Source organism: Polistes fuscatus, unplaced genomic scaffold (genome assembly GCF_010416935.1).
Source record: "Polistes fuscatus isolate 324 unplaced genomic scaffold, CU_Pfus_HIC Scaffold5, whole genome shotgun sequence".
In the NCBI taxonomy this organism is placed as follows: Eukaryota; Metazoa; Arthropoda; class Insecta; order Hymenoptera; family Vespidae; genus Polistes; species Polistes fuscatus.
The window spans coordinates 7,138,543-7,164,512 of record NW_025113129.1 but is presented as its reverse complement, the minus strand read 5'-3'; the positions used below and the strand labels follow the sequence as shown (position 1 = coordinate 7,164,512).

Below are 25,970 nucleotides of genomic sequence, written 5' to 3'. Positions count from 1 at the left end.
ATTAAGTAATAGATTTCTCTCTCTCTCTTTCACGGGCGAGGTGTGGAATGTAATTGCCGGCTTTTTTTTAACGGTTTGTCCGCTCCTCATCGTCGTGGTGGAAGAAGTTAAAAAAAAGAAGAAAGAAAGAAAAAAGAAAGAAAGAAACAAAAAAAATGTGTGTATTTTGAATATAAATTAAGAAAATGCTATGGCCTACTGTAATCGTGACTGAGAAAAAAGAAAAAAAGCCACATGGGAGAATTCATAGCGACGAAAACAAGTTCTTCTGTTTACTTTTTCTTTTTATTATTTTGCGTAAACGAAATAAGAATTACATGAAAAGAAGGAAAAAAATCAATAAAATCGAAAAAAAAGATATGATAATGATATGTGTACACGGAAAATTATATATTATGATATATTATATTATTATTAATAATAATGATGATAGTTTTTTTGTTTTTTCTTTTTTTTTCTCTCTCTCTCTCTCTCTCTCTCTCTCTTATCTCTCTCTCTCTCTCTCTCGTATTTTCTCATGCTATTGTTTTAAGAGGAATAACATATAGCTCAAGCAACGCGCTGCTGTTTTCCGTAAATGTAATTAAAAAAAAAAGAAAAAACGTGTTTAAAACACGTTTAAAAAATTAAAAAGTATTGCTAAAAATTTTTTTTTTTAGGAAAAAGTAGAAAGAAACAAAAAAAGCATTTCTCGTGTCACATTTATTTCTACGTTATTTATCATAATGTATGTTCCTCATTCTTCTGATATTATCCGATAATTTTTAATAAACTCAAATTAAATCAATCAATCTATCATTCAATCAATCAATCAATCAATCAGTCGATGATGACGAAGAATTTTTACTGAGTTTTCTTAATTTTTTTGTAACGAAAAACTACCAACTTTTTTTACGTTTGTAAGTTTTGCTAAGATAGTGATTTGAAAAAAAAGAAAAAAGAAAAAAAAATAATAGAAAAGGAAGTGGTAGTTGGGTTTGGGATTTCTAAGCGGAGTTTTCTAAGTGTTCAAGTTTCTCTTCGAGGAAAGAGATAACGTGCTGGTTGTTGTCGCGTCTTCCTCGTAATCCAAAAATATAAGTGAGAAGTTTCTTCGTGTTCGTATAATTGTCTCTTTTGGTTTGTACTTCCTTGTCTTTCGGTGGTGTTGCTTGTACGTAGGCACCGCTTCTAAAGTTTGACAAATGAGTCTGCGTGCTACGCGTTGCGCGCTGTCTTACGTTAGCCTAAATATAAATAAATATAGGCGAGTTATGAATAAAATGAGTGAATAAATAAAAAAAAAAACAAAAATGAATGAATAAAATAAAATTGAAACGTCCGTCCGCGAAGAAAAAGAAAACGTTTCTTCGATTACGCTCGTTCTATGTTATTGTTTAAGGAAAAATGAGAATTACCAAAGAGAGAGCTCTTCTTCTAAGTTCCCAAACATTCCAAATGTAATTTGTATCGTCGTTTTGTGGTGGTAAAATATGCGTATCAGTTTGAACCGTTTGATCCTGACAAGTCTTTAACTCTGATTTATCTTCCGTTAATCTTGTTAATTATAAATATGAATGATTTCAATAGTCTGATTTTAAAGTGTGAAATACTTTCAAGTGATAATACGCGTGTTACCGTTAATATACCAAATTTTATTTGTTATATCGCAAATTTACTAATAAGAACACCAAGTTATCAAATGTTTTTGTTAATTTTTTACTTTAATCGGTCAGATTAGAAATTGTTGCTAAAAATGAAAGAAACTGTTTGAATGCAAACATAAATTTATCTTTCTTCTATCAACGCAGAATTATACCGTTTAATTGCAAATTTCTTTTTCGTTTTTTATTATAATTTTGTCAATGAAATGTTTTACTTAGCAAATATTAAATTCCTATTTACTATATTATCTTTGCGTAATTGATACAAACTCTAAATTATTTAAAGTCACGGATATTTGATATTTTAATTAATTCATTCGCGATATAACAAAGTACGGGTATTTACAGTAACATTTGCGGAGTGTTTTATTTTGATTTTATCAAATTGATAGAATAATTTCTGATTAAAAATAAGAATAAAATTGTATAATATATAAATGCAGGAGCGTAAATCTTTCATTACACATTTATGACCAAGATAGCAACATTGTAAATGACAAGAAAGGACGATACTATGAAAAAGAACGAACAAGAACTTAAGCAAACATGATTAAATCGATCGAACGAGAATACAGTCATTTATAATTTTGATACTTTTGTTATAATTTTGTAATCAAATATTTATGTCTTCTTATTTATATTAAATTTTTGTCTTGCTTTTAATCATAAAATAATATTTTTAAAATAATATTTTTAATATTTTTAATAATATTTTTAATTATAATCATAAATAAAATATTTTTATATTCCGTTTAACGGTATAAAAATGAAACACCCTATAGATATATAGGGGTGTTTCGTTCAACTTACTCTTTATTTTTCACAGTTTCGATGTCCTCGTACATCTGGAATAAATAGACGTATTCTATGTGATCCCTGACAAAATTCAGAGCCTCTGCAACGCACCTGCAACGAATGAGAATAAGGACGATGAATAGAACGTTTTCCACAATTCTTCCGTTTACAAAGCTTACGTACATATACTTACTTATCTGGTTCCTTTCCAAAAAGACGAGCAGCTGCTGCTGAACTGAAAGCATAATACCTCCCTCGCCATTTAGCTACCCCATTGTTGGGATTTGCTGGAATTAAGGCTCCTTTCCCCGTTACGAACATCCAAGCGCAAAAGCCGAGAAACTTTACGATTAAATAATTCGTTTTTTAATATAGTAATCAAATTATTACATATATGTATGTATCTTATGTGTATTTTGTTATTATTATTATTATTATTATTATTATTATTATTATTATTATTATTATTATTATTATTATTATTAATACTACAATATTACGGTAATATCGGCAAGTTTACCTCCAAATCGATTTTATCAAAATCCTTCGTATTGTTCGGATAATAAATAGTACAATCGCCACAATCTGCTAAAAATTTCAACGATAACATTAAATCGATAATGTCAATCTTATTTTCAAGTTTATACGTACGTGTATATACAGCGCAGAACAAAAGCGTCTGCACGGATTACATTTTTCTTATAACATCTTTTTTATTTAATTTTCTTTTCTCTTTTTTTTTTTGTAAAATATATCTCTCGAGTTTAAAGTTTATATATATATATTAGGGTGTTTCATTTTTAGGCAATATTTTTTTTTCATCTGTTATACCAGAAAATCTCATACTTTATGGAAAATAAAAAATATTGCCGCTGGGTAAAAGGTTTTAAGTCGAATAGCGGCTTAGCTCATTCAAAAATTCGATTTGCCATTTAAATAACACAGGAAAAAATTTTTCTTTGTTTTAATTGAATTTTTCACTGTCAAAAAAATTTTTTTCGAAAAATCCTTCTAATAGCTTTTGAAGGAAATTAAATTCTCTACAAAAATGTTCCTCATGGTCGAAACCGTACGACCAGTTATATATATAAGTACATTGTAAGTTATAGAGGGATTAAATTAGGTGTTCAATAAACAAAATCTTTTTTTTTATAGATACAAATAAGTATTAGTTAAAAACGGGCCTTTATGCATTTTTTCATTCTTTGTTTCTTTTATCATATATAAATTTAATAACTACAATTTATAATATATTTAACCTTTATGCTCGAGCGTTATATTTAAGGAAAAAAAAAGTTAAATAAACTTTTACAGATTTACGGGTAGATTTGAGAAAATTGTAATCCGTGCCAATACTTATGTTCGGACTGTATATATAGATGAATATATAAAGGGTGTCCCAGTTTATTTCCATAAAATTTTACCAGCATATTTTATAAGTAAAAATAAGAATAAAATGTTACACAAACATGGACTCATAAATGTTTTATTTGATAGTTAAGACAAAAATACGAAATGACAACGGACTTGAATTGTCGGTTCAAATTATAATTCCATTTCAAAATGTTATGAGTTATTATAAACGCATTATTGGCATTTACAGAGAATAGAATTTATTGCATTATTAATTTCTTCTTCATTTTTTTTAATTGCAGTAAATACGTCGGAAATCTTTTGTATTTATTCCCGACTCGTATTACTTTGTATTTAATTAACTTTCTCTTTCGTTGTTCCTCACAAGTAAAAATCCATTAACGTGATATTTGGTGATCTTGGGGGAGCCAAGAAATTGATTCTTCTCGACTTATCCATCGTTCGGGATTATTTAATGGTTATTGTATTGGTAGTGCATAATGTACTGGACATGTATTTAATTGGATGCATAAATATTAATGAAATAATAATAGAATATTTTCTATACACTAATTCTGGCTGCAATATGCTTATTTGTAGAAAATTTAAAAAAGATAGCGCGGTTAATCTTTCAAGTAAAAAGTGAGGTCCAAATATGTTATCGTTATATATTCAAATAGATATCGACAATATACTCATATGTCGTGTCAACTAAACATCAGTCTGTTATTATTTTGTATTTTTATTATAAATTTTTAATGAAACATTTAAGAGCCCATATTTATGGGACAGTTTTTTGTTTATTTTTATTTATAGAATATGATGATAAAATTTAACAAAATAAACTGGGCAATCCAGTATATTTTTATGTATAGTATTATGCATTTAGTGAGATATTTATTATTACTTATTGTTTCACCCATTGACAGTTCGAGACGTTCAGCGTCTGTTAAAACGTTTACGTTTTTTATTATTATATCCTTGAATATTTCTTGATCGTACACGTTTACATTCTGCGATATAGGTAAAGAGAAATGAAGTGCTCCGAGGGTTCTTTGTAAAACGATTTTGTCGAATAATAAAGTAAACCTTTTTGTGTTACCTTAATATTCAAATTGTGTATCTCCCAGAGGAAATTATTAATATTACTTAATATGATCACTTCATCCTGTAATCCCATCCATATATCTGCAAGGTCGATGAACTGTGGCTATTAGAATAGAGATATAATGATAAGATGATAAGAAAACAAAGTTTCATTCATCCAATATTAGTCAAATTAGTTTTAATAACTTTTTTCTTACATAATTATTCGCTAATTAAAAATGTTCTTGCCATTTTTAAGTTTGCGTTTATCGTTTTCTTTTTACTATATAAAATAGCACGAACTTTCTTGCTTACCTAATACTATTTTTTGTTATTTACAACTTACATAAACTTGAGTTGTTGGAATGGCTGTCTTGTAACGCATCGTTTCATGAAGTTTCGCTAGACGTTGTTGAAGATGTTCGATCAGATTTTTTGTAATATTCCCACTGTGTTCTACGTCGGAAAGTAATTTTCTGTAGGATATAGATTTGAAAAAAATAATATTTTTTTTTTGTATATCTTAATATTGATGATTTTTAGATTACTATACGTGCCTGATATATATTTCCTGTTGTCGAGATGCCGTTAAAATTTCAATTGCCCATTTGAAATTATCTTCTTTAATATTTTCAGGTAAAATCAATTTCTGCATATTCGAGTAACATATATCGTCGTCCTCGTTTATCACTACAGAAGAAATGATTTTTTCTATGATATCAGTGAATTCGTAAACCTTTGTCATTAACCGTTCCAATAATTCGAGGATATTGTCGTACGTTTTTTTGACTGAATCTTGTAAAATACTTGGAACTACAAGAAATACAAAATTATCCTTCATAAGAAAAAATTTCATTATACAATATTAATGCATAGATGCTTTTTTTGAACTGGGATGAGCCCATTTACAGTTCATAAAAACCTTATTTTTCTTTAACAGTATAATTATTTCTGATTGGATAATAAAATTTGACGTGAAACATTACATGAATTCAATAATTAGCAATACTTTTAAAACTGATTCAAGCGCAAACCTTCAAATATCTCAAAATAAGAATTAAATGGACTTATACCAATTTAAACGAAAAAAAACGGTTCAATCTTTTCTTCTCACGATCATCGATCTCTTTTCCACCACGTTGACAATCTCGATTAAATAAACGTATACCGGCAACTATACACATCAATTCCATAAGTTGTTTTTCCTTTTCGTGTTTTGGAAGATTTACATAATTTGATAACTCAGATGGTTGAAATACACTTTGCAATGCTACAGTTACTTCTCTGAAATGTAAGTTTTATTTACTATTTTTATTTTTCTTGATTAAAGGAGAGAGAGATTGTACCTTAAAGAGAATAATTTAGTTTTACCGTAAAGTGTTCGTTACTGCTGGATTACCGAGTCCACTTAAAAGGGTAATAACTAGAATCATTTTCTGATAGAGTTTTTCCATTTCTTGATCATTGTTAATTTTATTCGTTTTACAAATTTCAGTGACCAATGGGTTTGTTTTACGATGAAGACTTAGCCTATGTTTTTTAATGATTTCGTCTAATGAAATCCGATTTAAATTATTTTTCAAATAGAGATAGACAATTAACGAAAGTAATGACAAAAATTAGATCAAGTTAGGCAGAAATTTAGCAATCCTAAAAGTGAGAACAAAATGAATTTAAAATAGTAAGGAGCCCATAATTTTATGAGCTTTATTTAAAAATAAATTACATTATAGAATTTTCTAAAAAATTAAGCCATAAATCTATAAATCCAATTTAGGTTTATAAAATGAATAATTAGTTCAATTTTAAATAATATTTATTATACTATTCATTATTAAGCAATCCATTAAAAAATATTATAAAACATAAAACAATAAAATAAAATAAAATACTCAATATAAATAAATATATTATATCTTTTTTTTTAAATTCAAATGTTCAATCGAGGGTTAGTTATTTTTCGCATAACTTGATCTATAATTGGATAAATAGCAACCTCTTTCACGATAATGTTTAGCATAATATAATTGATTTTTTAACGTCGTCAAACTTGGTCTATCTTGATCCCGCAATTTTTCTTTGATTACTTGAATCACTTTTTTATGACTTATCTCGTCATCTTCCATAAATTGATAAATTGGATTTAATTGTGTTAGCGACAGCTATTAACATAATTTAATAATAAACAAAATGCGAGGTTAATTTACTCAAATTAAACGAAAAAACTTACCAAGAAGGAAACTAAATCGTTGGTTACGTGTATGTCATTACTTTTACATTCGTATATAATCTTTTTTATTAAAATATTTCGTATGTTATCCATTATTCAACACAACCAGTTAATAAAATTAAAGAACCGATTTTAAAAATTATACTTTTTTAACAATCTGGTATATGGTTACGAGAATGTGTCAAACTGCTTGCACTCGTAGTTTGATCAATTTTTGTTTGGAAACGGTGGAAAGTCTATATATATACATTTGCTGGTAATCGTGATAGTAAATAAAATAAAAAAACGAAAGAAATTGATTTTATAATTTATCTTATACTATAATTATTTATATTACAAAAAAAATCATAAAATGAAGATTTAAAATGCTTACAATTATCGACACATATATACAAGTTGTCCCAGTTTTCTTCCGCAAAATTTTACCAGTTTGTTCTATAAGTAAAAATAAGCAAATAATGTTATAATATAAATACGAAATGATGACGGACTGATGTGCCATTAAAATAAAAATAAAAAATTTGTATTTGAATATTTTAAATAATTTTATTATTTACCGGAAGTTAATCTTATTTTTCTATATTAATTTTATATTTCGTATAACACGAATTTTCCTAAAACATTATTTCTTAATAACCTATGGGTGGTGGTAACTACTTCGTTATATTATTAGTTTACTTATATTCCTAACTTTGTACAATTCGAATCTCGCGCAATTGAAGTATCGAGAGATTCGGAAGTGATCGGGTAGAGTCGAGTATGTTCGTAAGATAGGATCGTTCGATAGGCTGGCGTAGTAGGGGTGATAGAGACTTCAGAGGTGTCGCAACAGTCTACGTAGTCGGAGTAGTCGGACGTGGTGGTTGGTACGGTGTGGTGTTTCTTCGCGTCGCGTTGAAAAAAGTTAAGGTGACTCGTGTTTAAAGGTAACAAAACATAAATGTGCGAAACGTTAAACGAACGATGATAGCGTGAAATAATAAATTTCTTAAAAATAGTTAATCGTGTTAATTCCGGAGGACGTTTTAACGGCAAGAAGTTAACATGATTAGTGATACTTTGTGCTACTTGAACTACCGTTTCTTCTTTCCAAGTGTTTCGATGGTACGGTGCAAATCGGTGCTCTTGCTTTTCATTTTTCTCATCATCGCCGTAGCCGCTTATACCGATAGTCAAGGTAAATTTATTTTTATATTTTTATTTTTATATTTTTATTATATTTATTTATTATTATATGTATACTTGTATGTATACTTGTAGATGTATTTATTTATATTTATATTTATTATGTAGATAGATAGATTTATTTATTGACAGCTTGATGGTCTAGTAATTGTTATTTATTATGTATATTATATGTTTACATTTTTATTTTTATTTATATATATATTATATAAATAACAATTCATGGTCTTTTTGCGTTGAACACAAATATATAATACGTATTATATAATATATTTATATATAATAAATATTTAATTATAACAGTGTTTTGTTATTTATAAGGCAAGAAAATAAATGAAAAACAAATATGGCGACTAAAATATTGAGTTTAGGATTCCTCATTAATATTCAATAGTAATAAAAATCTTGTAGAGTGTCTTTCTATTTGTAATCAAAACATATATATATAATGATTAAAAAAATGTTATCTATCTTTTTTTTTTTACAAGTAAGTCATATAAAAATATGGCGGGAAAACAAAATTGTAATCTTAAAATATACCGTCTATTATTTTTTATAAGTATTGGGTCAATAATTGTCGTTTTTGTTTCATACGTTTATGAAGTTGCTCTATGAAAATCTAAAGAATATAATCCTAAACAAATGATACTTAGTATTAGATCCGATACGCGCGCTTATTACATGTTATATTAATAATTAATATAACTTACCATTAGATAACAAAAAGTAGAGCGTGAAATTGTAAAATTCATAAATAACGTTCTGATTATTTTTACGTATTTGTTTCTATTGAAATTTGTCTGGTTTTTTTTGATTATGTTATTTAAACGTGTTTATCAATTAATTATATAATTCTAATCGTAAGTATTGCATATTATTCTTTATACATATATTCAGGAAGACAACACGTTTGACTGTAACGTGACGCTTATACAAGTGCGTGTTTACCTATATTTACTTAGCGTTGTATCTATTCTGTAGAAATCTGAACAAAAAACTGATGACGTATGCGTATGTATCGTGAATGAGGTTTAGTTTAGTTGGATTAAATTTAATATGAGTAATGTAATTGGACTAAAGTAATGTAACTATTATTTTCTATATTATACGTATCACTTGTTCTGCGAAATATTTCTATCTATCGAAATATTTTTGCCTTACTTGTCCTGCCTATTTTGTTTTAAAGAGAATTTTCAAAGTATTTCATCGTAGGATAAAAAATTGCAACACGTACATTACTCAGCATGATTTTTTAAGTATAGTTATATAGACTATTTGCCATTTACCATCATCATTTTGTTTTAATGAAAATTTTCGAATTATTTTAATTGCAAGAATTAAAAATAGTGTCACGCACGTTTCTCAGCAAAAGTTTTTAAATACAGCTGATTCTTATTGAAGAAGTCATTCGTGTTTTCTTTTTTTTTTCTTTTTTTTTCTTTTTTTTACTTTCTGAAAGAAGATGTATATATAATCCTTGAAAGATGTCGAAGTGGGGAAGGAGGCATTTCGTCTAGTATCGTGATAGGTCGGTGAAAAGCATTCACCTTCGCTTCGAATAACGGAGAATGCATCGAACGTCTGATCCAATACCATTCCAACGTACGAAGAATAATTATCTCGAATGATGTATCGTTTTGTTGCTTTTCCATTTCACGAATACAGGACCTAATAAAGATCAGGATTTTGTTGAAAGGACAATACGAATTTATATTTACGAGTCTCTTTTTGGATTATTTATAAAAAAACTAAATTATTTTTGTTTCGTTTTTTCCTTTTTTTTAGTTTGGATTTTAATTTTTTTGTATTTACGGATACTATAATTTTGCAAAAAATTACTTATTAATTTATTGAATAAACGTTAGATTGTATCAAATTTTGTTAGATGTAAAATAAAATTCATACTTTGTGGAAATGAAAGTACGATTTTGAAAAATATCAGAATCTTCAAACTAAATTTATTCATTTTGAGGTCATTGAGGGTTGGTAGCTTTCTGTATAATTTGGTCCAATTTATTTTCGTCGGTTGGAAATGTGTTAACGCAGCTTGAGATGAATACAGCCGGATCTTTTTCGTATCGAATGGCTCCGTTGCGTCTCGTTATTTTCTTGTACTTCTTATTGTTAGAAAACTCTACGGAGCATAAAGATGTTCGATGATTCTCCGGTCTTTTCTTCGAAAGATTTCTTTTTTCAGCTTAGAATTTTTTTATTTCCCGCCATATGTTTCTGCCACTTACTTAAAAAGATGGATAATACTTTTTAGTCGAAATTTTTATTTTATTTTAAATGATAGGAAGAAAGTTTTAATTTTTGTATTAATATGGAATATAATATTTAAATGTTTAACAAGATAATAAATGAATACTACTAGTTGCTATATTTGTTTTTTTTTTCTTTGCGAATCTTATAAATAGCGAAATTACGTTTATGCACAATAAATATATCATGACATTATTCGTATTTTTTACGGTAAACGTGACTAAGTCCACTTGAAGTTTTTTTTTTCAACAGTAAACCGATACCGTTAACTTTTCACCTGGAGAGATTGATCTCTTATGATTTTACTATTTTTTTTTCTTTACGATCTATTTTACTTATTTTTTTAATTGTTTAATTTATAATTTACATTATTCGCGATATACTTCGAATAAATTATTTCCTAACAAAATACTTTTATTATTAATATATTTACGATTCGTTCATTGTCACTATAAAAAAATGTATCGAAAATCTGATTCTAATTTGTAAATTTGAATGAAATCAATTTTTAGTTAAAATTTAGAAACATTTATTTATACAAAATTATAAAAGAAATTAATATATAAATCATGTTAAATGCGTGCATGGACGGATCGTAACCCTTTTACGTCGGTATAAGGTCAAATGGTTAAGAAAGAAAAGAATCGGTGATCAGTATTACGAAAGATACTTTAGAAAAGAACGGAACAATTTACGAAGAACTGCTATATGCATTAGGCCTTAGTCATTTGCGAGGCTAGATGCGGGTTGAGTCATCGAATGGAATTGTAATCCTTTTTGATAATTTAAATCGACGATTTTTACGTTTCTTTGATCCCTCGGGATGTCTCAAAAGTTGCTTTACCGAAGACATAATAAAAAATAGAATAAAAATCATATTATTAAAATCATTTATTAAAATTACAATATTTGGTATTTTATTTCAAGATATGAATCCTTGGTTACAATGCTGTTAAAAAATTATGATGCATTTTAAAAACAATGCTATTATTCTAAATAAGTATCTGTTAAAAAATAAATTCCAATATTGTAACTCGGTAAAGCGTCTTTTGGTACACTTTGTATATTTATAGTTAATTTTTAGATATACGTTTCTTGTGAGACGTAAAGAAGAAATAACGATGAGGATGATTCACTATTGATAGGGCAGGAGAGAGAAGGCAAATATTAAAAACGAGGAGACTGCGATTCATTGATCTTCAAAATGTGTTTGCTGTCAATGGAAGTCTCGAACGCTTGTTCGAAGTAGCTAACACTCTCTTCGGAATAATCATACATTTAAACTTATTCGTTCATAGTTGGTAAGTGTCTTCGAACTCGGAGAAGGTCGAACTCGAATTGACTTCCGATAACTGCTTACGACCTGTAGATTCGTTTCTTTATCGTCTTCTTGCTGATTAATACCGATTAAGAGGAAGAGAGAACGTATTCGAGCAAGTACTTAACCTTTCAATGTATATTCCGACGATGATGATGACGATGATGATGATGATGATGATATCTTACTTCCTGTTCTTCGTAGTCATAGATTATTACTCATAACTTTATATTACATATTTCCTTTATTTTTTTTATTGGTATCGAGGTATTTTTATAATAATTTTGCTTGTTGAACAAATGATAGAATTTTGATTGTTTTATTTAAAAGTTTTGGAAAAATCTATAAAAATAAATAGAAATCGTTTATAAATTTATTTTTTTTTATTTATAAAAAGATTTATTTGAAAACTTAAATTATTCAAAAGAAGATCACTAGGTACGGTCGGTGATATTTTTCATGATTCTTTTTTTTTTGCGTGAGAATGAAAGGTTGTTATAAAAGTTACTTGAGAAAATCTTAACGGGGTAAAAAAGTTTCCATTGTAGGGAAAAATGACGAAAGGTCATTCACCAGAGAATGACACTCGTATAGACGTTTCTTGATTGCCTGGTTTTCAAGCGTCCACTGGTAGGATAACAATGCGAATTCGAGAGCGGCAATGAAGTGTCGGCCGCGCCACTTTCTTCTTCATTGTCCCTCCGACGATAGAATATGCACATTCATGAAGTTGCCTTTCGTAGATTTCCACAAAAATATTCCATCTTTTAAGAGAAGTGCTTCAAAATTTAGACGAACCTCGTCGCTCAAGTTTTCTTATCAAACTTAAAATGGAACGATTTATCCTAGTTTATTTTTATTTTTATCGTTTTTTCTTTCGAAATTTATTTTCTCATATAAGTGCACGTATAGTTTTCTATGAAAAATATTAAAGTCACTAGATAAATGATTTATAATAATATGATATTTTGAAAAGATCGGCTGACAATATTTCACTTTCTTATTAAAAATAATTGCATCTTTTTGTTATAAATTAATAAACAATATTTTTATAAAATTCTTTTTTAGATACATATAGTTTTATATTATAAATTTGTAATTTATTAGTTTCATATTAATAATAAATAATGTACCAAACACATAATTTATCAGTTCGTTATTATAATTTAATTGACGTATATATTGAAAGTAGTTTGTTCGTAAAAAAAAAGATACAAGTTCGAAGAATCAATGATAACCATTACACTGTTCTTCCTACAAGTTTTCACTGACCATCTCGAAAGTTTCCACGAAGCACAAGAATCGTTTAATGTGCTAGAAAGAGCCTCATTCTTAAGCCAATAGCTTAATCGTCGTGTAAAACGTTTTTCCGTCTAATATATGTCGATTACAATGTAGGCGTTGACTGTGAAGAAACACGACTAAAGAATTCGCTTATCTTTAGTTTAAAGTAAGTTACACAAGTCTTGGATCTTACTAAATTATCTTCTTGCAATTTAAGTTTCCTTCAAAGTTCGATACCAAAAGTTAGCAGCGTCAAAAAATTATTATAACTTTAATTTCAAATTAGTTCGTATAATTATGACGTTGAAAATTATATTTTTATTTGCAAATATTTTCAAAATATAATTTTTTAAAGAAAGTTACATTTCATTGAAAATTAGACAATTTTGTAGGAATTTGTAATTGTGTTGCATGTGTACTATTTGACGAAAAGGGTGGTGGTTATGTTTACCGTGCAATTAATCATGCAGCATTCATAACAGCATACGGTCGATTAATTGTAAGCTTCTATGTACAATTTGATTAACTTCCGGAAGTTGAAGGCCAACCTCTGCATATTCACGGATCCGTTTCGATGAGAATTGCAGATCAGCGATTGACAAATCGAGCTATGAGAGTTTAAACAACTCAAGTTTAACTCAGCTCAACTCAACTCGGAACTAGATGATTCCTCTTATCTATTTGGTCCACGAACAAGAGAAGGGATTCTGTGGACCGAACGTGTACGGAATTTAATCGACACTAACACAAGACTATCGAAACTTCTCCTTTCCTCAGATTTATCGCTTGTTAGTAATAATCTAGTGCGAAGAAAGTGTATAAATCATTTTTTCGGGGACATTCGATTGGAGTGTTCAATATTAATAAGAATAGTTTCGATGCGATAGTAACTCACAATCAGACGATCAATTGATTTACGGTAATTTGACTTAGTTTCATGTTGATTCTAACTTTACCAGTTTACTTTTCAGATTTGGAAGAGATATCATTTGTCGATCGACCTTTTTTTTTCTTTAACGAAATCCACCAGTTACATCTTATATGTTTTATATTCCATTCACATTGTATTTGCTATTTTATTTCATTCCTAAATCTTGCAGTGGGAAAATAAATAATTCCAAATTTTAGTATTACGATTGGTAAATTTGGCTGACAGAGATATTGTCGTTTAATCAAACTTTTTTTTTGCATTGTAAAATCGACCAGTCGAATCCGATATGTTTTATGACGTATTCATTGGATTTCTTCTTTTTCTTTGTCTTTTTATTTTTTGGGGACGATGAATAATTCAGGATTTTAGCATAATGATTGGCAAATTTGGCTGAGATTGCATCGTTCAATCAAATTCTTTTCTGCAGTGTGAAATCGACCAGTTGCATCTGATATGTTTTATTATCTATCCATTACGTTTCTTTTTTTTCTTTTATTTTTCGGAGTAAGTGAATGTGCTAGGATATTAATTCGGTTTTTAGCATTATGATTGATAAATTAGGCTGAAGTATTGGCATTCAATCAAACTTTTTTTCTACAATCAGTATCGTCCGAAATGTTTTACGATCTGTTCATTATATTTGCATTTTTTCTTTTCTGTCTTCTGCTCTTTATAAGAGAAATGAATTACCCAGGAAATAAATTCGATTCTTATCGCAACGATAGATAAATTTGATCAGATTTTATTATCTAGTTAAACTTGTTTTTGCAACGTAGTCTCAACCAATTACATCTCATAAGTGTTAAGAACCATTAGTTAGATTTTTTGCATTTATTTTTACTCGCTTTTAAAGAAAATCGATTATCCAAGATATTGACTTGATTTTTCATGATTGGTTATATCACAGTGTAATCAAACTTTTTTCTATTACGAGAAATCGGCCAATCGCATCTAATGTGCTGTTGACCTATAAACTGAAATTTGCATTTTTTTTTTTAGATGTTGAATTCACGTTAATTCGAACTTTGTCATTTCAGTTAACCCGATAAAAAATCAACCAATTGTATCCAGTAGGTTTTTTGGAACTTACTAATTGTATTATTTACATTTATTTCTTTTCGTTTTTGGAGGAAACCAACAATCTAAAAATGAATTCAATTTACGTTTGGAATTATCTTTTGACCTATTAAATACAATTAGTCAGGTCGATGTTACGGAATATGAATTAAATGTAGTGAATTTTCATTGAGCCATTAACATAGGAAAAAAGTAGGTTTTGGTAGGATTATACGTGAAGACGGAGGAGGAATTGAAGGAGGAGGAATAGGAGGAGAAAAAGGAGGATGAGGATCAGGAGGAGGAAGAAGAAACGTAGGATAATTGATGGTACTCGCGCGTTGATCGGAGGAAATCTCAATTACGCCTGCTGGGTTTGTGCACGAGCGTAGGAAAGTCATGAAACATTATTCAAAGAATGACGTCTTTGAAATTTAAAATTATTTTTTATAGTTTTATTATAGATCGATGTGGGTATGTGTATGTGTGTGTGTCATTATTACGAAACAAATGAAATATATTGATAAAAGATATTGAAAAAATCTTAAACAATGTTTCTATTACTCATTGGGTTGACTAATAGGTAATGTCGAAATTTTTAATCATTTATATTTAAATATATTCATAAAATTTTTAAAATTTTCTATTGAAATTTTTTGCTATCAGATATTTAAATAAATAAGACGATATAATATTAAAACAAAAAATATTTTTAGCATTTCATATTTAAATAAACGCATATAATATGTTTAAAATAAAAATAGATTTTATATCTAGCAATTATTTTGTTCTAGTCGAAACAATAGTTACTATTTTATATTTAAATAAATATCACTATATAGTATTTTTTTGTCTTACTAACATATTTTGTAATAGTTAATATCTAAATAAACGACATCAGTAATTTCTAAATTGAAAATTACAACATTACATATCGGTCAACGCAATAATAATTAATTTTTAATTACTATTACAAATGTTAAAATAGAAAACGTCGAGGGAATAGTGAGCAGTCCAGTTATACATTGCATATACTTACATAGAACGTTTTCAAGTAACGTAAAATTTGTGGTTTAGACTTAAAGCTGAATAAGGGTAATGGAGGTCGTAAGAAGACTTGTGCCATGTGTGGGTGGAACTTTATAAACGATTTGTGCCGAGTGTTGGCGAGTCGGTACCAGTCGACATATCCTACATACAAGTACTTGGATTAGAATGACTCGAAAGTCGTGTTTCTACGGAATACGATTGAAAATATAAAGACTCTAACTCTCTCAACTCAAGCAGAATTATTTTATTTCTATATTAAAACGAATAAAATGTTCAATATTACACGTAGGATATGGATATAACCATATGAGTTTTTATAATTCGTGCTAGTATCTGAAAACATTACATAACTCGACAATTTTGTATATTTGAAGTCGTGTAAGTATTTTATATTCTCACAATGAGTTAATAAATTATAATCGAAGAGAATTTTTGTTCAAAGACAAGATTAAATTTTTAAACGAAAATGAAGGGTAAATTTTGGAAAAATATAAATATACGATCAAGCACCTCCGTGCCAAAATAAAAATATATGTATTCGTGGGGAAGTTGACCGAAGGTCCTGGATAGCTCAATGGATAGAACAATCGCCCGGATAGCGGTAGATCCGGTCCAGTGAAGTTTAATGACTTCATTTTTGTCACGAATCCTACACAAATAATACTCAAATTACTTACAATCAGATACAAAAAATAGACAACTTCTATTTTAATCTTTGTCACGTTAGAAAAGAATCATCGTTTTCCTGACATCTTACAAAGTCAGGAAATACGAATGAGCTTGTACATTTGGACTGTTGGACGATTCTATAAAAAGAAAAGGAATAAAGTTTGGATAAAAACTGTTCAGTCGATGCAGACAGTACAACTCGTTACGGATATAGACCGAAAGGCGAGGCAGCTGTTTGCGAAGGGTGAAACGAAAAGGGAAAACGGTAGCGAGGGTGGGGCTGAGGGACTATATTTTTGAAACGGCTTGCATACGAGCCTCAACCCAAAGACGGGTTTGTAAAACAAGAAGGAAGGAATGAAGGAAGGAAGGAAGGAAGGATGAATAAAATAGGTCGACATTACAATCATTATTTTGTGAATCCTATTATTTCTTTTAATTATTCTTGATTACTTTGATTTTGAAACGATTGTTATTTATAAATTATTTATAAATACTGCCTTTTATTTATTATTTATATCTAAAATACTATCTTGCTTTTACAAGCTAAGATATATTCAGAAATTAAAATTTAAATGCTGCATCATATATATACGTACAGTACACGTGTTATACATATTTATGAAAAAAGTGTGCATCATTAATCTTTCTCCAATCAAAAACTTGATGATTCCATCAAAATAGTTTCAAGGATGAGAATTCCTTGATAGTTCTGTCATATATAAGTAAGTATTGTGTTGCCTTAAAAGTTCGTGCTGATTTATAAATATATGTATATATATACGTAATTTTATTTTGTTGCCTTTCTATTTCGAAAAGGTAAATGGAATGTATTTGATTACACTTTTGATCGCATTAGCATAACATTCTATAAACAATTTTACAATTATTCAATAAAACTATTAATATAACATACTATAATTATATATTTTACATAAAATACACATGTAACTGATTAATATACATACATTTTTCTTAGAATTGACACGAACTTTTTGGGTAACCTAATTCTTATAATAACATTAGGTCTCCTCACACAAAATTTCGTTCCGATTTAAAGATAAATATATGTATGACATATTAAAAATCTAAATCGGCACGAATCTTCCTGGCAATCTAATTCATAGTTTAATCGTCCTTGAAAAATCGCAAACTAGGCCTCTCATCTGACATCAGCAACACCCACAAAGGCGAAACTAGAACTATCCATCGAAAGAAAGACCAAGGTTACTTTATTGATCTTCGATTGTGCGATTCTAAAGAGAGAAAGAGAAAGAGAATTCATGTATATTTACATGACTGTACAATATACCTATCATATCAACCGGATAAACGTACATCCCGTAGAAATCGCTATTAATTAGCACAATTTCAAGGTAACTCTGATTGTCCTGGCTGTTCGAGGGCGATCGATTGCACTTTTATCTCTCCGTTGCAACGTCTATTTTTAACTTTCGGATTCAACCAGGGTTTTTCTCCTCTTCTTCTTCTTCTCCTCCTCTCGAAACTATGTGATTTCGGTAAAAGCTTCTACAATACTATTCGTTCTATCGAGATGTATATGCCTAGGTTGTAGCTTTTTTTTTCAGTTTGTTCAAAATTTGCATGGAAATTATGCAAGAAAAATAGACAGTAGAAATTTACCAATGGATTTCTCGTATATCGAGAAGAAAAATGGGTTTTAGCAACATTGAAACAGAACGACGTGAGTTGTTAGTGTAAAAGTTGCAATACAGCTTATGAATCATGCATCCTGAAGTATGATTAAGAAATATCTTACAATTAGTTAATTATGTAATACACTTTTTAATATTTGATCGTACACATTAATATATTTGTTTTATTTTATCATGCAATTATTTATTTTCATATTTTTTTTTGTATATTCCATTTTTTTATCAGAATTAAACCATAAAATGGACATAATAAAAGATGTATATAACTATAGTATATATCATAAAATTTGTTTGATTTGTGGTTATATCGTGAAGTTTTTCAATCAAAATTAGATTCAAGCATTCATAGACAAAAGATTGATTGAAATGAAAAATTTCTGACCATAGAAGTATTCATTTTAACAAAATTTTTTTCTTTTTTTTCTTTGCTTTTTTTTAATCAAAACTCAATTCAAATATTCAGTAACATAATATGGACTGACTGAAACCTTTGTAATTAAAAAATATTTAATTTCCTTTTACTTTTTTTCGTTTTTCCATCAAAATCTGATCGAAACCCAATCTTCCATTGTAAAATAGACCGAATGGAAGTTCTCTGCAACCCGAATTTTTATATATGTTTTATTTTCAAAATTCAATTCTAAATGGACAGAATGCAAAGTCTATGATTATAGTATATTTAATTTTCTCTTTTTTGTTTACTTTTCTATCAAAATTTGACCTATGTATTAAGCACCATAAAATAAACTGAATGAGATGTCTATGGGGTATAGAAATGTTACTTTTCTTTTGTTTGATTTTCTATGAAAATCTGAACCAAGTATTTATTCCTGACCATAAAATGAAAGGTCTATGTAATGAGAAATTTTTCTATCGTTTAATTTTATGTGAAAATCTGACCCTTATATTTAGTATCATAAAATAGACTGTATGATAGATTTAAACAACGCGGCATTTTTCTTTTGTTTGATTTTTTTTTATTTATCAAAATCTGGTTAAGTATTTAATATAATAAAAAGAATTGAATGAAAAAAAATTTATGAAACGTAAAAGTTTTTATTTTTATTTTGTTCGTTCGATTTTGTAATAAAATTTAACGCAATTATTGAGCTTGGACACTTGTATAATTTTTTCTATTTTTATTTTTGAATAAAAATTCGATTAGTGTATCTAATAAAACGCTTGTAAAAGAAATAAAAAAACACTAAATTTCGCATTGACCTTTATGTGCGAGTATTTTCTCAAACTTTGACCTCAGGTTTCATGGGCAGGAAGGTCAGCCGACAAGCTGCTTTTCTGTAAGCTTCCCTACTCGATTTATGCGCGTGCACGTACTATGCACACTATCTATAGATTATATTGTTTATCTCATAGGTGCACATGTACACACATACAATATACAATACAAATGCATATTAAATAGTATACATATATGATATACCTAAAGGTTCATTTTTACATATGGTACATATTGCAAATATATACTTTTTATATATTTACATGTACATATACATTATACATACATATACAGAATAAAATATTAGATTGTTCGGAAAGTAATGTCGGTAAATGATTTTTTTATATTTAAAATTCAATACGTCTTTAATAATCGTAGAGAGTAATTTACGGTGATATACTATAGTGTTAGTAAGGATCCATCGTTGGGGGTAATAGTCATTTAATCGGTGTCGTTTAGGTACCGCATAATTTACTGGACAACTATCTAATTAGATGCATAAATGTTGATGAAATAATAATAGAATATTTCCTACTAATTCTGACTGCAATTCGTTTTGTAGAATATCTAAAAAAAGATCGCGCAGTTAATTTTTCAGGTAAAAAGTTATATCCGAATATGTTATTGTTACATATTCAAATAGATATCAGTAATGTGTTTTTATGTTATGTCAACGAAACATGGATGAAGTACCAATATCATTTCGGATTTTTGTTATAACATTTTAATTAAACGTTTAAGAATATGCTTATCAAATTTTACGGAAAATAACTGATATGAAACACCCTGTATACGTTATACAGAGACATATACGGTATAAAATGCAATACATATTAAACAGTATATATACAGATGTCTATGGATGTACATTATTTATATACGCTATATATTATATATATACATCTTATATAGGAATATGCATATACTTAGGTACACATACATTATACATATACATTATACAATATCATTGTAAATGTACACAAATATATGTTAGAAGCTAACCTAAGTTAAAATAGTCTCTATTGTTCTCGTTGACTCTTATTGATGGGGAGAACCATCGAATATTCTCTTTTCATTGGTTACCCAAAAAGAACTGTGCGAACATGACGCGTGCCGATGGCGCCGAAAACTTGTATGGTTATATAAACACACATATGCCATATGTTCCGAAAGTTGATGCTTTTGACGATAGGAGAGACGACTGACAATGAGTGAGCACGTTTATGTAAGAGAGAAAGAGAGAGAGGGAAAGTACCCCCGTGAACGGAAGTGAGTTTTCTATTGGCATTGGGGATAATTACCGGACGAGACAATGACTCGATTCAATGCATTGACGAGTTAAGCTGCGAGGAATACGTGCCTTTGAGCTTCGCTCAAACGCGAATGGATCGATGAACCCTACTAGCTTTCTTTTTCTTCCTTTTCAATTCGTAACGATCGAATATTTCCCTGTAAACAGCCAGCATTTCTCTCTTTGTTTTTAATTCTTCTTCCTTCTTCGATTTATTCTTTGCGTTTTGTTCGCCTTGTCTATCTTTCCTTATCTTTATCATTTTTCTTTTTCTTTTTTCATGATAAAGACAACCGATTATTTGTGGGAACTTGTTTCGATCGCTTTAAAGCTACTTTGCTGTATTTTTCTTTGAATATTTTGATTATCGTGAACCACCATTTTGGAAATTGGAAAGATGGTTAAAAAGTCTATTAAAATGAATGCAGCCAATGGTTCGAGAGATTTAATGGATATTGAAGAAAAAGTTTTTATTAGAATGAGGAATGATTAAATTAAATCTATGTTATGTGAACAATTTTATTTGAGAAATTTGATAACTATCAAAAGATCTACTGTTCTTTCTTCTCTCTCTCTCTTTTTTGTATTAGGGTTGATTATTTTTGGAAATTTTTTTCGATCAACTCTGTTCATTTCTCGGTATTTCTGTTAGATTATTTTAATTATTGTGAACCGCCATTTTGGAAATTTGAAAGGTCGTTAAAAAGTCTATTGAAATGATTGTAGCCGATGGTTCAAGAAATTTAATGGATACTGAACCAAGTTTTTATTAGAATACGGAGTAATCAAATTAAATCTACATTACGTGAAAGATTTTATTTGAGAAACTTGATAACTATCAAAAGGTCCACTGTGCTTTTTTCTCTCTTTCTCTCTCTTTATTTTTTTTATTTTGAGTTGATTATTCATGGAAATTTTTCTCGATCAATTTGATCTACTTTTTAGTATTTTCGTCTGATTATTTTCATAATCATGAATCGCTACTTTGGAAGTTGGAAAGATCGTTAAAAGGTTTATTGAAATAAATTTAGGTAAAGAGTCAAGAGATTTAATGAGTAGTTAAATAACTTTTTTCTTGAATGAGCGATCTTATAAATTTGATACACGTTATGAGAAAAATTTGAGCGGAGATTAAAGTGACGGTAAAACAATCTCCATTATTCTTAAAAATTTATCTCGATCAATTCCATTTATTTATTTGACAGTATTTCTATTTGATTATTATAGTTAACATGAATCGAGTGTAAAAATAGCTACGCCATATTGGATTTCTAGAAGGTTATTAAAAAATTCGTTAAAATCAATTAAGTTGAGAGGTCAAGAGATTTAAATAGGCATTTAAATGATCAGCATTGTACTGGAACGAGTAATCAAATTTGATATGCGTGTATATGCATTACTAAGAAAATTTACCTGGAAGAAAAGTAATGCTCGTAAAAGCATCTGCCGATGTAAGAGCTGGCAAAAATTATTGGAAGAAAAATGTTTATCTCATAAACGTCGAAGATTCTTAAGGATGACTCATTCGAGGAGGAACGTGATTCTCGCGCTGCCCACCTTGAGTTTAGCTTGTCGAGACGTTGTAGTATGTCTATTTTCTTCTTTCTTTCTTTCTTTCTTTCTTTTTTTTTCTCAGGCTTGTAAAACGATATTATTCACTTTCACGATTCATCTTTGAAGTAGCGTTAATTATGTGAACTGTGTGCTCACATATAGAATTTATATTTAATATCCGATACGCACATTAAATATAAATTTAATATGTCAACGGCTTAGTCATGTTGGATAACAAGTTCCCGTCAGATTATTAAAATCAACCAACGTGGGCACGGTTAGTAAAATGGATGAATGATCTGTTCGGAAAAAAAAACAAAAACCGTGTACAATTGACTCCAGAAAGGCGGTAAAAAAGACGCGACCATTTTGGTAGTATTGGATATGTGTGAGAAGATGTTCATAGAGAAGTGATTCGAATTTGTAAAAATAAAAGTAAAAAAATACAATATAAATTAATTATAAATTGAATATATATAAAAACTGATTCCACACACACAGGAACTGGTTATTAATATTTTTTAAGTAAAAATAGAGACAAAGTATGGGTTCACGTGCGATAGAAGTGAAACTCGTATTATTATGTGGAAAGTAATTAATTGATTCATATATACAGTGAGTGTTCTATAAAATCGTACATCATTACGTGTACTACATTTTTGCTTAAAAAATATTCATATAATGTATTTAGGAATAAGACAATTAAGAAATAAATACGTTAGTATACCTTAATTACATATTTAATGAATTTAACTTGAAAGCTTTATCTATGACGAATCAATTAAACAAATGCGAAAATAATCTATAAAAAACGCCCGTACCGTCAAATCGTTCATGTTAGTATAACTGTAAAAACAAGGAAAATACTATGTCCAACGATTGTTCATCCTTTGTGTTTACTGTCATTTAAATGTTTTTTTAGTATCAGAATTAATTATCCATTAAAGTAAGAATACTACAAAGTACATTTGTTTAAAAATTATACATATCTATTATAATATACTTGGAATATTAAAGATATTTTCGATCTGATATTTTATTAGATAAAAATTTTCAACTCAAAGTCATCGATGTGCAGAAATTTAAAAAAAATTGTATGTTAATTTAAACAATCCTAAATATTAATAAAGTATATTTAGGTATTAAACATAACTTAAATGATTGTTAATTAATGGAAGGAAATGTATGTGTATATGTTCAGTGCATCGTCCTCCTCGAAATCCACCGTTAGACTGGCATGGTGCCCTTTATGAAAGTTCTTTCATTGAAAGTTGTTTATATGACTTTCTGAAAAAGGAAATTCTATTTATTACGTTTTATATGTGCGCACAACGTTCGGAAAGACATATAAACAATATTTAATAAAAGAACTTTTATAGAGGACAAATAGTTCAGTCTTACAGGGAATTTCAAAGAAGACGGTGCATCAAACTTATACTCCGTGCTTTTAAACTACAATATACATTTTTTTCGATTAATTAACAATCATTTATGGTATGCTTAATATTGCAATATACTTTATTAATATTTAAGATTGATTAAACTAAAATTTTCATTTAATAAAATAAAAAAAACTGTTTAATATTCGAACTATATTAATAGATATGTGATTTTTAATTATTTTTAATAATACTTTGTATTATTCTTACTTTAATAGGTATATAAACTGATTCTGATACACACACATAACACATATCACCTATCACTAGAACTTTCTATAATCTTGTTCAACCGTTGATCGACTATGAGTTCTATCTCATTCTCTCTCTCCTTTTTTTATATTATTTCATAAAATGTTATGAAAAATGACAGAAGAAAAAATTATATAAATAATAATGTCTTTTTTATATATATATATTTATTTATTTTTATATTTATTTATATATATATAAAATACACTACACTAAATAGTTTTATTTTTAGGAAGATCTTTTAGGGTTATTGCTCTCATAGATAGATGGCTAGGATCATAAGATCTTTCCTTTTTAAAATAGTTTTATTTTTGGGTGAATAACTTTCTTATTCATGCTATATTTAGCTAAAGAACTATTTTTTATAATCAGTTTACTCGATTTATAAATAAAAAAAATTGTACTTTTGTTTATTAAAACATAAAGAATGATTATTCCAAAATAATTGTTGTCCAATTGTATACTTAAGTAAGTTGAAAAGTTTCGAGTCTAAAATATTAGTATAAGAATCAATTTGTTTCTTTGATATTAAATTATTTATAATTCTGGTTCGAATGTTAATAATAATCTGTTATTTTATAATGTTTAAGTATCACTTTACGTTAAACTTTACGTTTACAGTTATAAAAAATATGCCAACAAGTTAAAAAGAAAATTATTAGTAAGCAAGATGGTAATACTAACATTGTAATTAAAATATTTAGTTATTTGATTAGTAATTGAAATACTTTGTATTGTTTATAATATTTTATTTTATTTGTATATTTTCACCAGTAAGCTGTTGATGACCTCTTTATGATAATATAAATAATAAATGTGACCAAAAAAATGTATTATTTTTAATGATGTATTTTTTTTTGCTATCATCATTAAAACATGGAACAGTTCTCCTTGGTTCGTTGAAAGAATAGAAAAAAGTTCACGATAGATATAGCATAGTTAGAAGTTATTATCTGTCTCTGGGGCACTCCTTTCCATCGTTATCTGGATGACCGAATGAAAAAATCGGTCAGGGACAAAATGGAAACGCGCCTCTCCTGCAATTTTCAAGCGTTACAATGAGCGAAAGCGAAGGTTTTTTATTTATCTTAAAGCTCTCGATAAAAGGTAGACCTTATTCAAGAACAATCATTTGCCTAATTGACAATTATAAATTATTTGCATTTCAGTTATCGATGATTTAAAAAATTTAATTGAATTATTTTATGACGCGTTCAAGAAAGATGAATTTGTCATGATAGATAAAAAAGATATTTATTAAAAGTAAAGAAAAAAAATCTTAAAAAACAAACAAAGGGGCGAGACATGCACACTTCTCAATAAAAATAAACATCAAGTAATTGGATAATCTGATAATTGAGTAGAATTGATTCGTTCGTTGATGTAGATCGGGTAGTTAGTTTATTTTAGTTATAATTCGTCCAGTTAGTTTAGAAGATTTTCATTTAAAAGTAATAAAGGTAGAAAACTATCTAGAACAAGCGGATGAATCTTAACGAAGTTTTCAATTTACGCAAAGAAGTAGTGGTGGAGCTCGTTCGTGAAGTTCTTATAATGATTTTATCAGGAAAGAAAAGAGAAATGAGGAAGGATATTGAATTTTTAAACTATTCTATACGATGGTGGTTCAGTGGAACATAATAGAAAGAGGAAACTGTT

The 25,970-nt window shown here is 28.3% G+C and overlaps 2 protein-coding genes across 3 annotated transcripts in view; one reads left to right on the top strand and one right to left on the bottom strand.

Moving 5' to 3' along the window:
• Positions 1-986: 986 nt before the first annotated feature.
• Positions 987-7,200, bottom strand: LOC122522107 (cilia- and flagella-associated protein 206). Its single transcript, XM_043642913.1, has 12 exons — positions 7,108-7,200; positions 6,874-7,039; positions 6,249-6,429; positions 5,992-6,161; positions 5,435-5,690; positions 5,224-5,353; positions 4,881-5,001; positions 2,959-3,026; positions 2,632-2,780; positions 2,454-2,549; positions 1,398-1,536; positions 987-1,226 (listed from the first exon to the last, which is right to left on the bottom strand). The coding sequence occupies exons 1-12, from the start codon at positions 7,198-7,200 to the stop codon at positions 987-989; spliced, it is 1,809 nt and encodes a 602-aa protein (XP_043498848.1).
• A 737-nt stretch (positions 7,201-7,937) lies between these two features.
• LOC122522245 overlaps positions 7,938-25,970 on the top strand; it is a 63,430-nt gene continuing 45,397 nt past the window's right edge. For both annotated transcript variants that reach the window (XM_043643136.1, XM_043643135.1), the window contains exon 1: positions 7,938-8,284. In XM_043643136.1, coding sequence (XP_043499071.1) covers positions 8,152-8,284 — 133 coding nt within the window. In that variant the 5' untranslated portion in view covers positions 7,938-8,151. The remainder of the gene's footprint in view (positions 8,285-25,970) is intronic.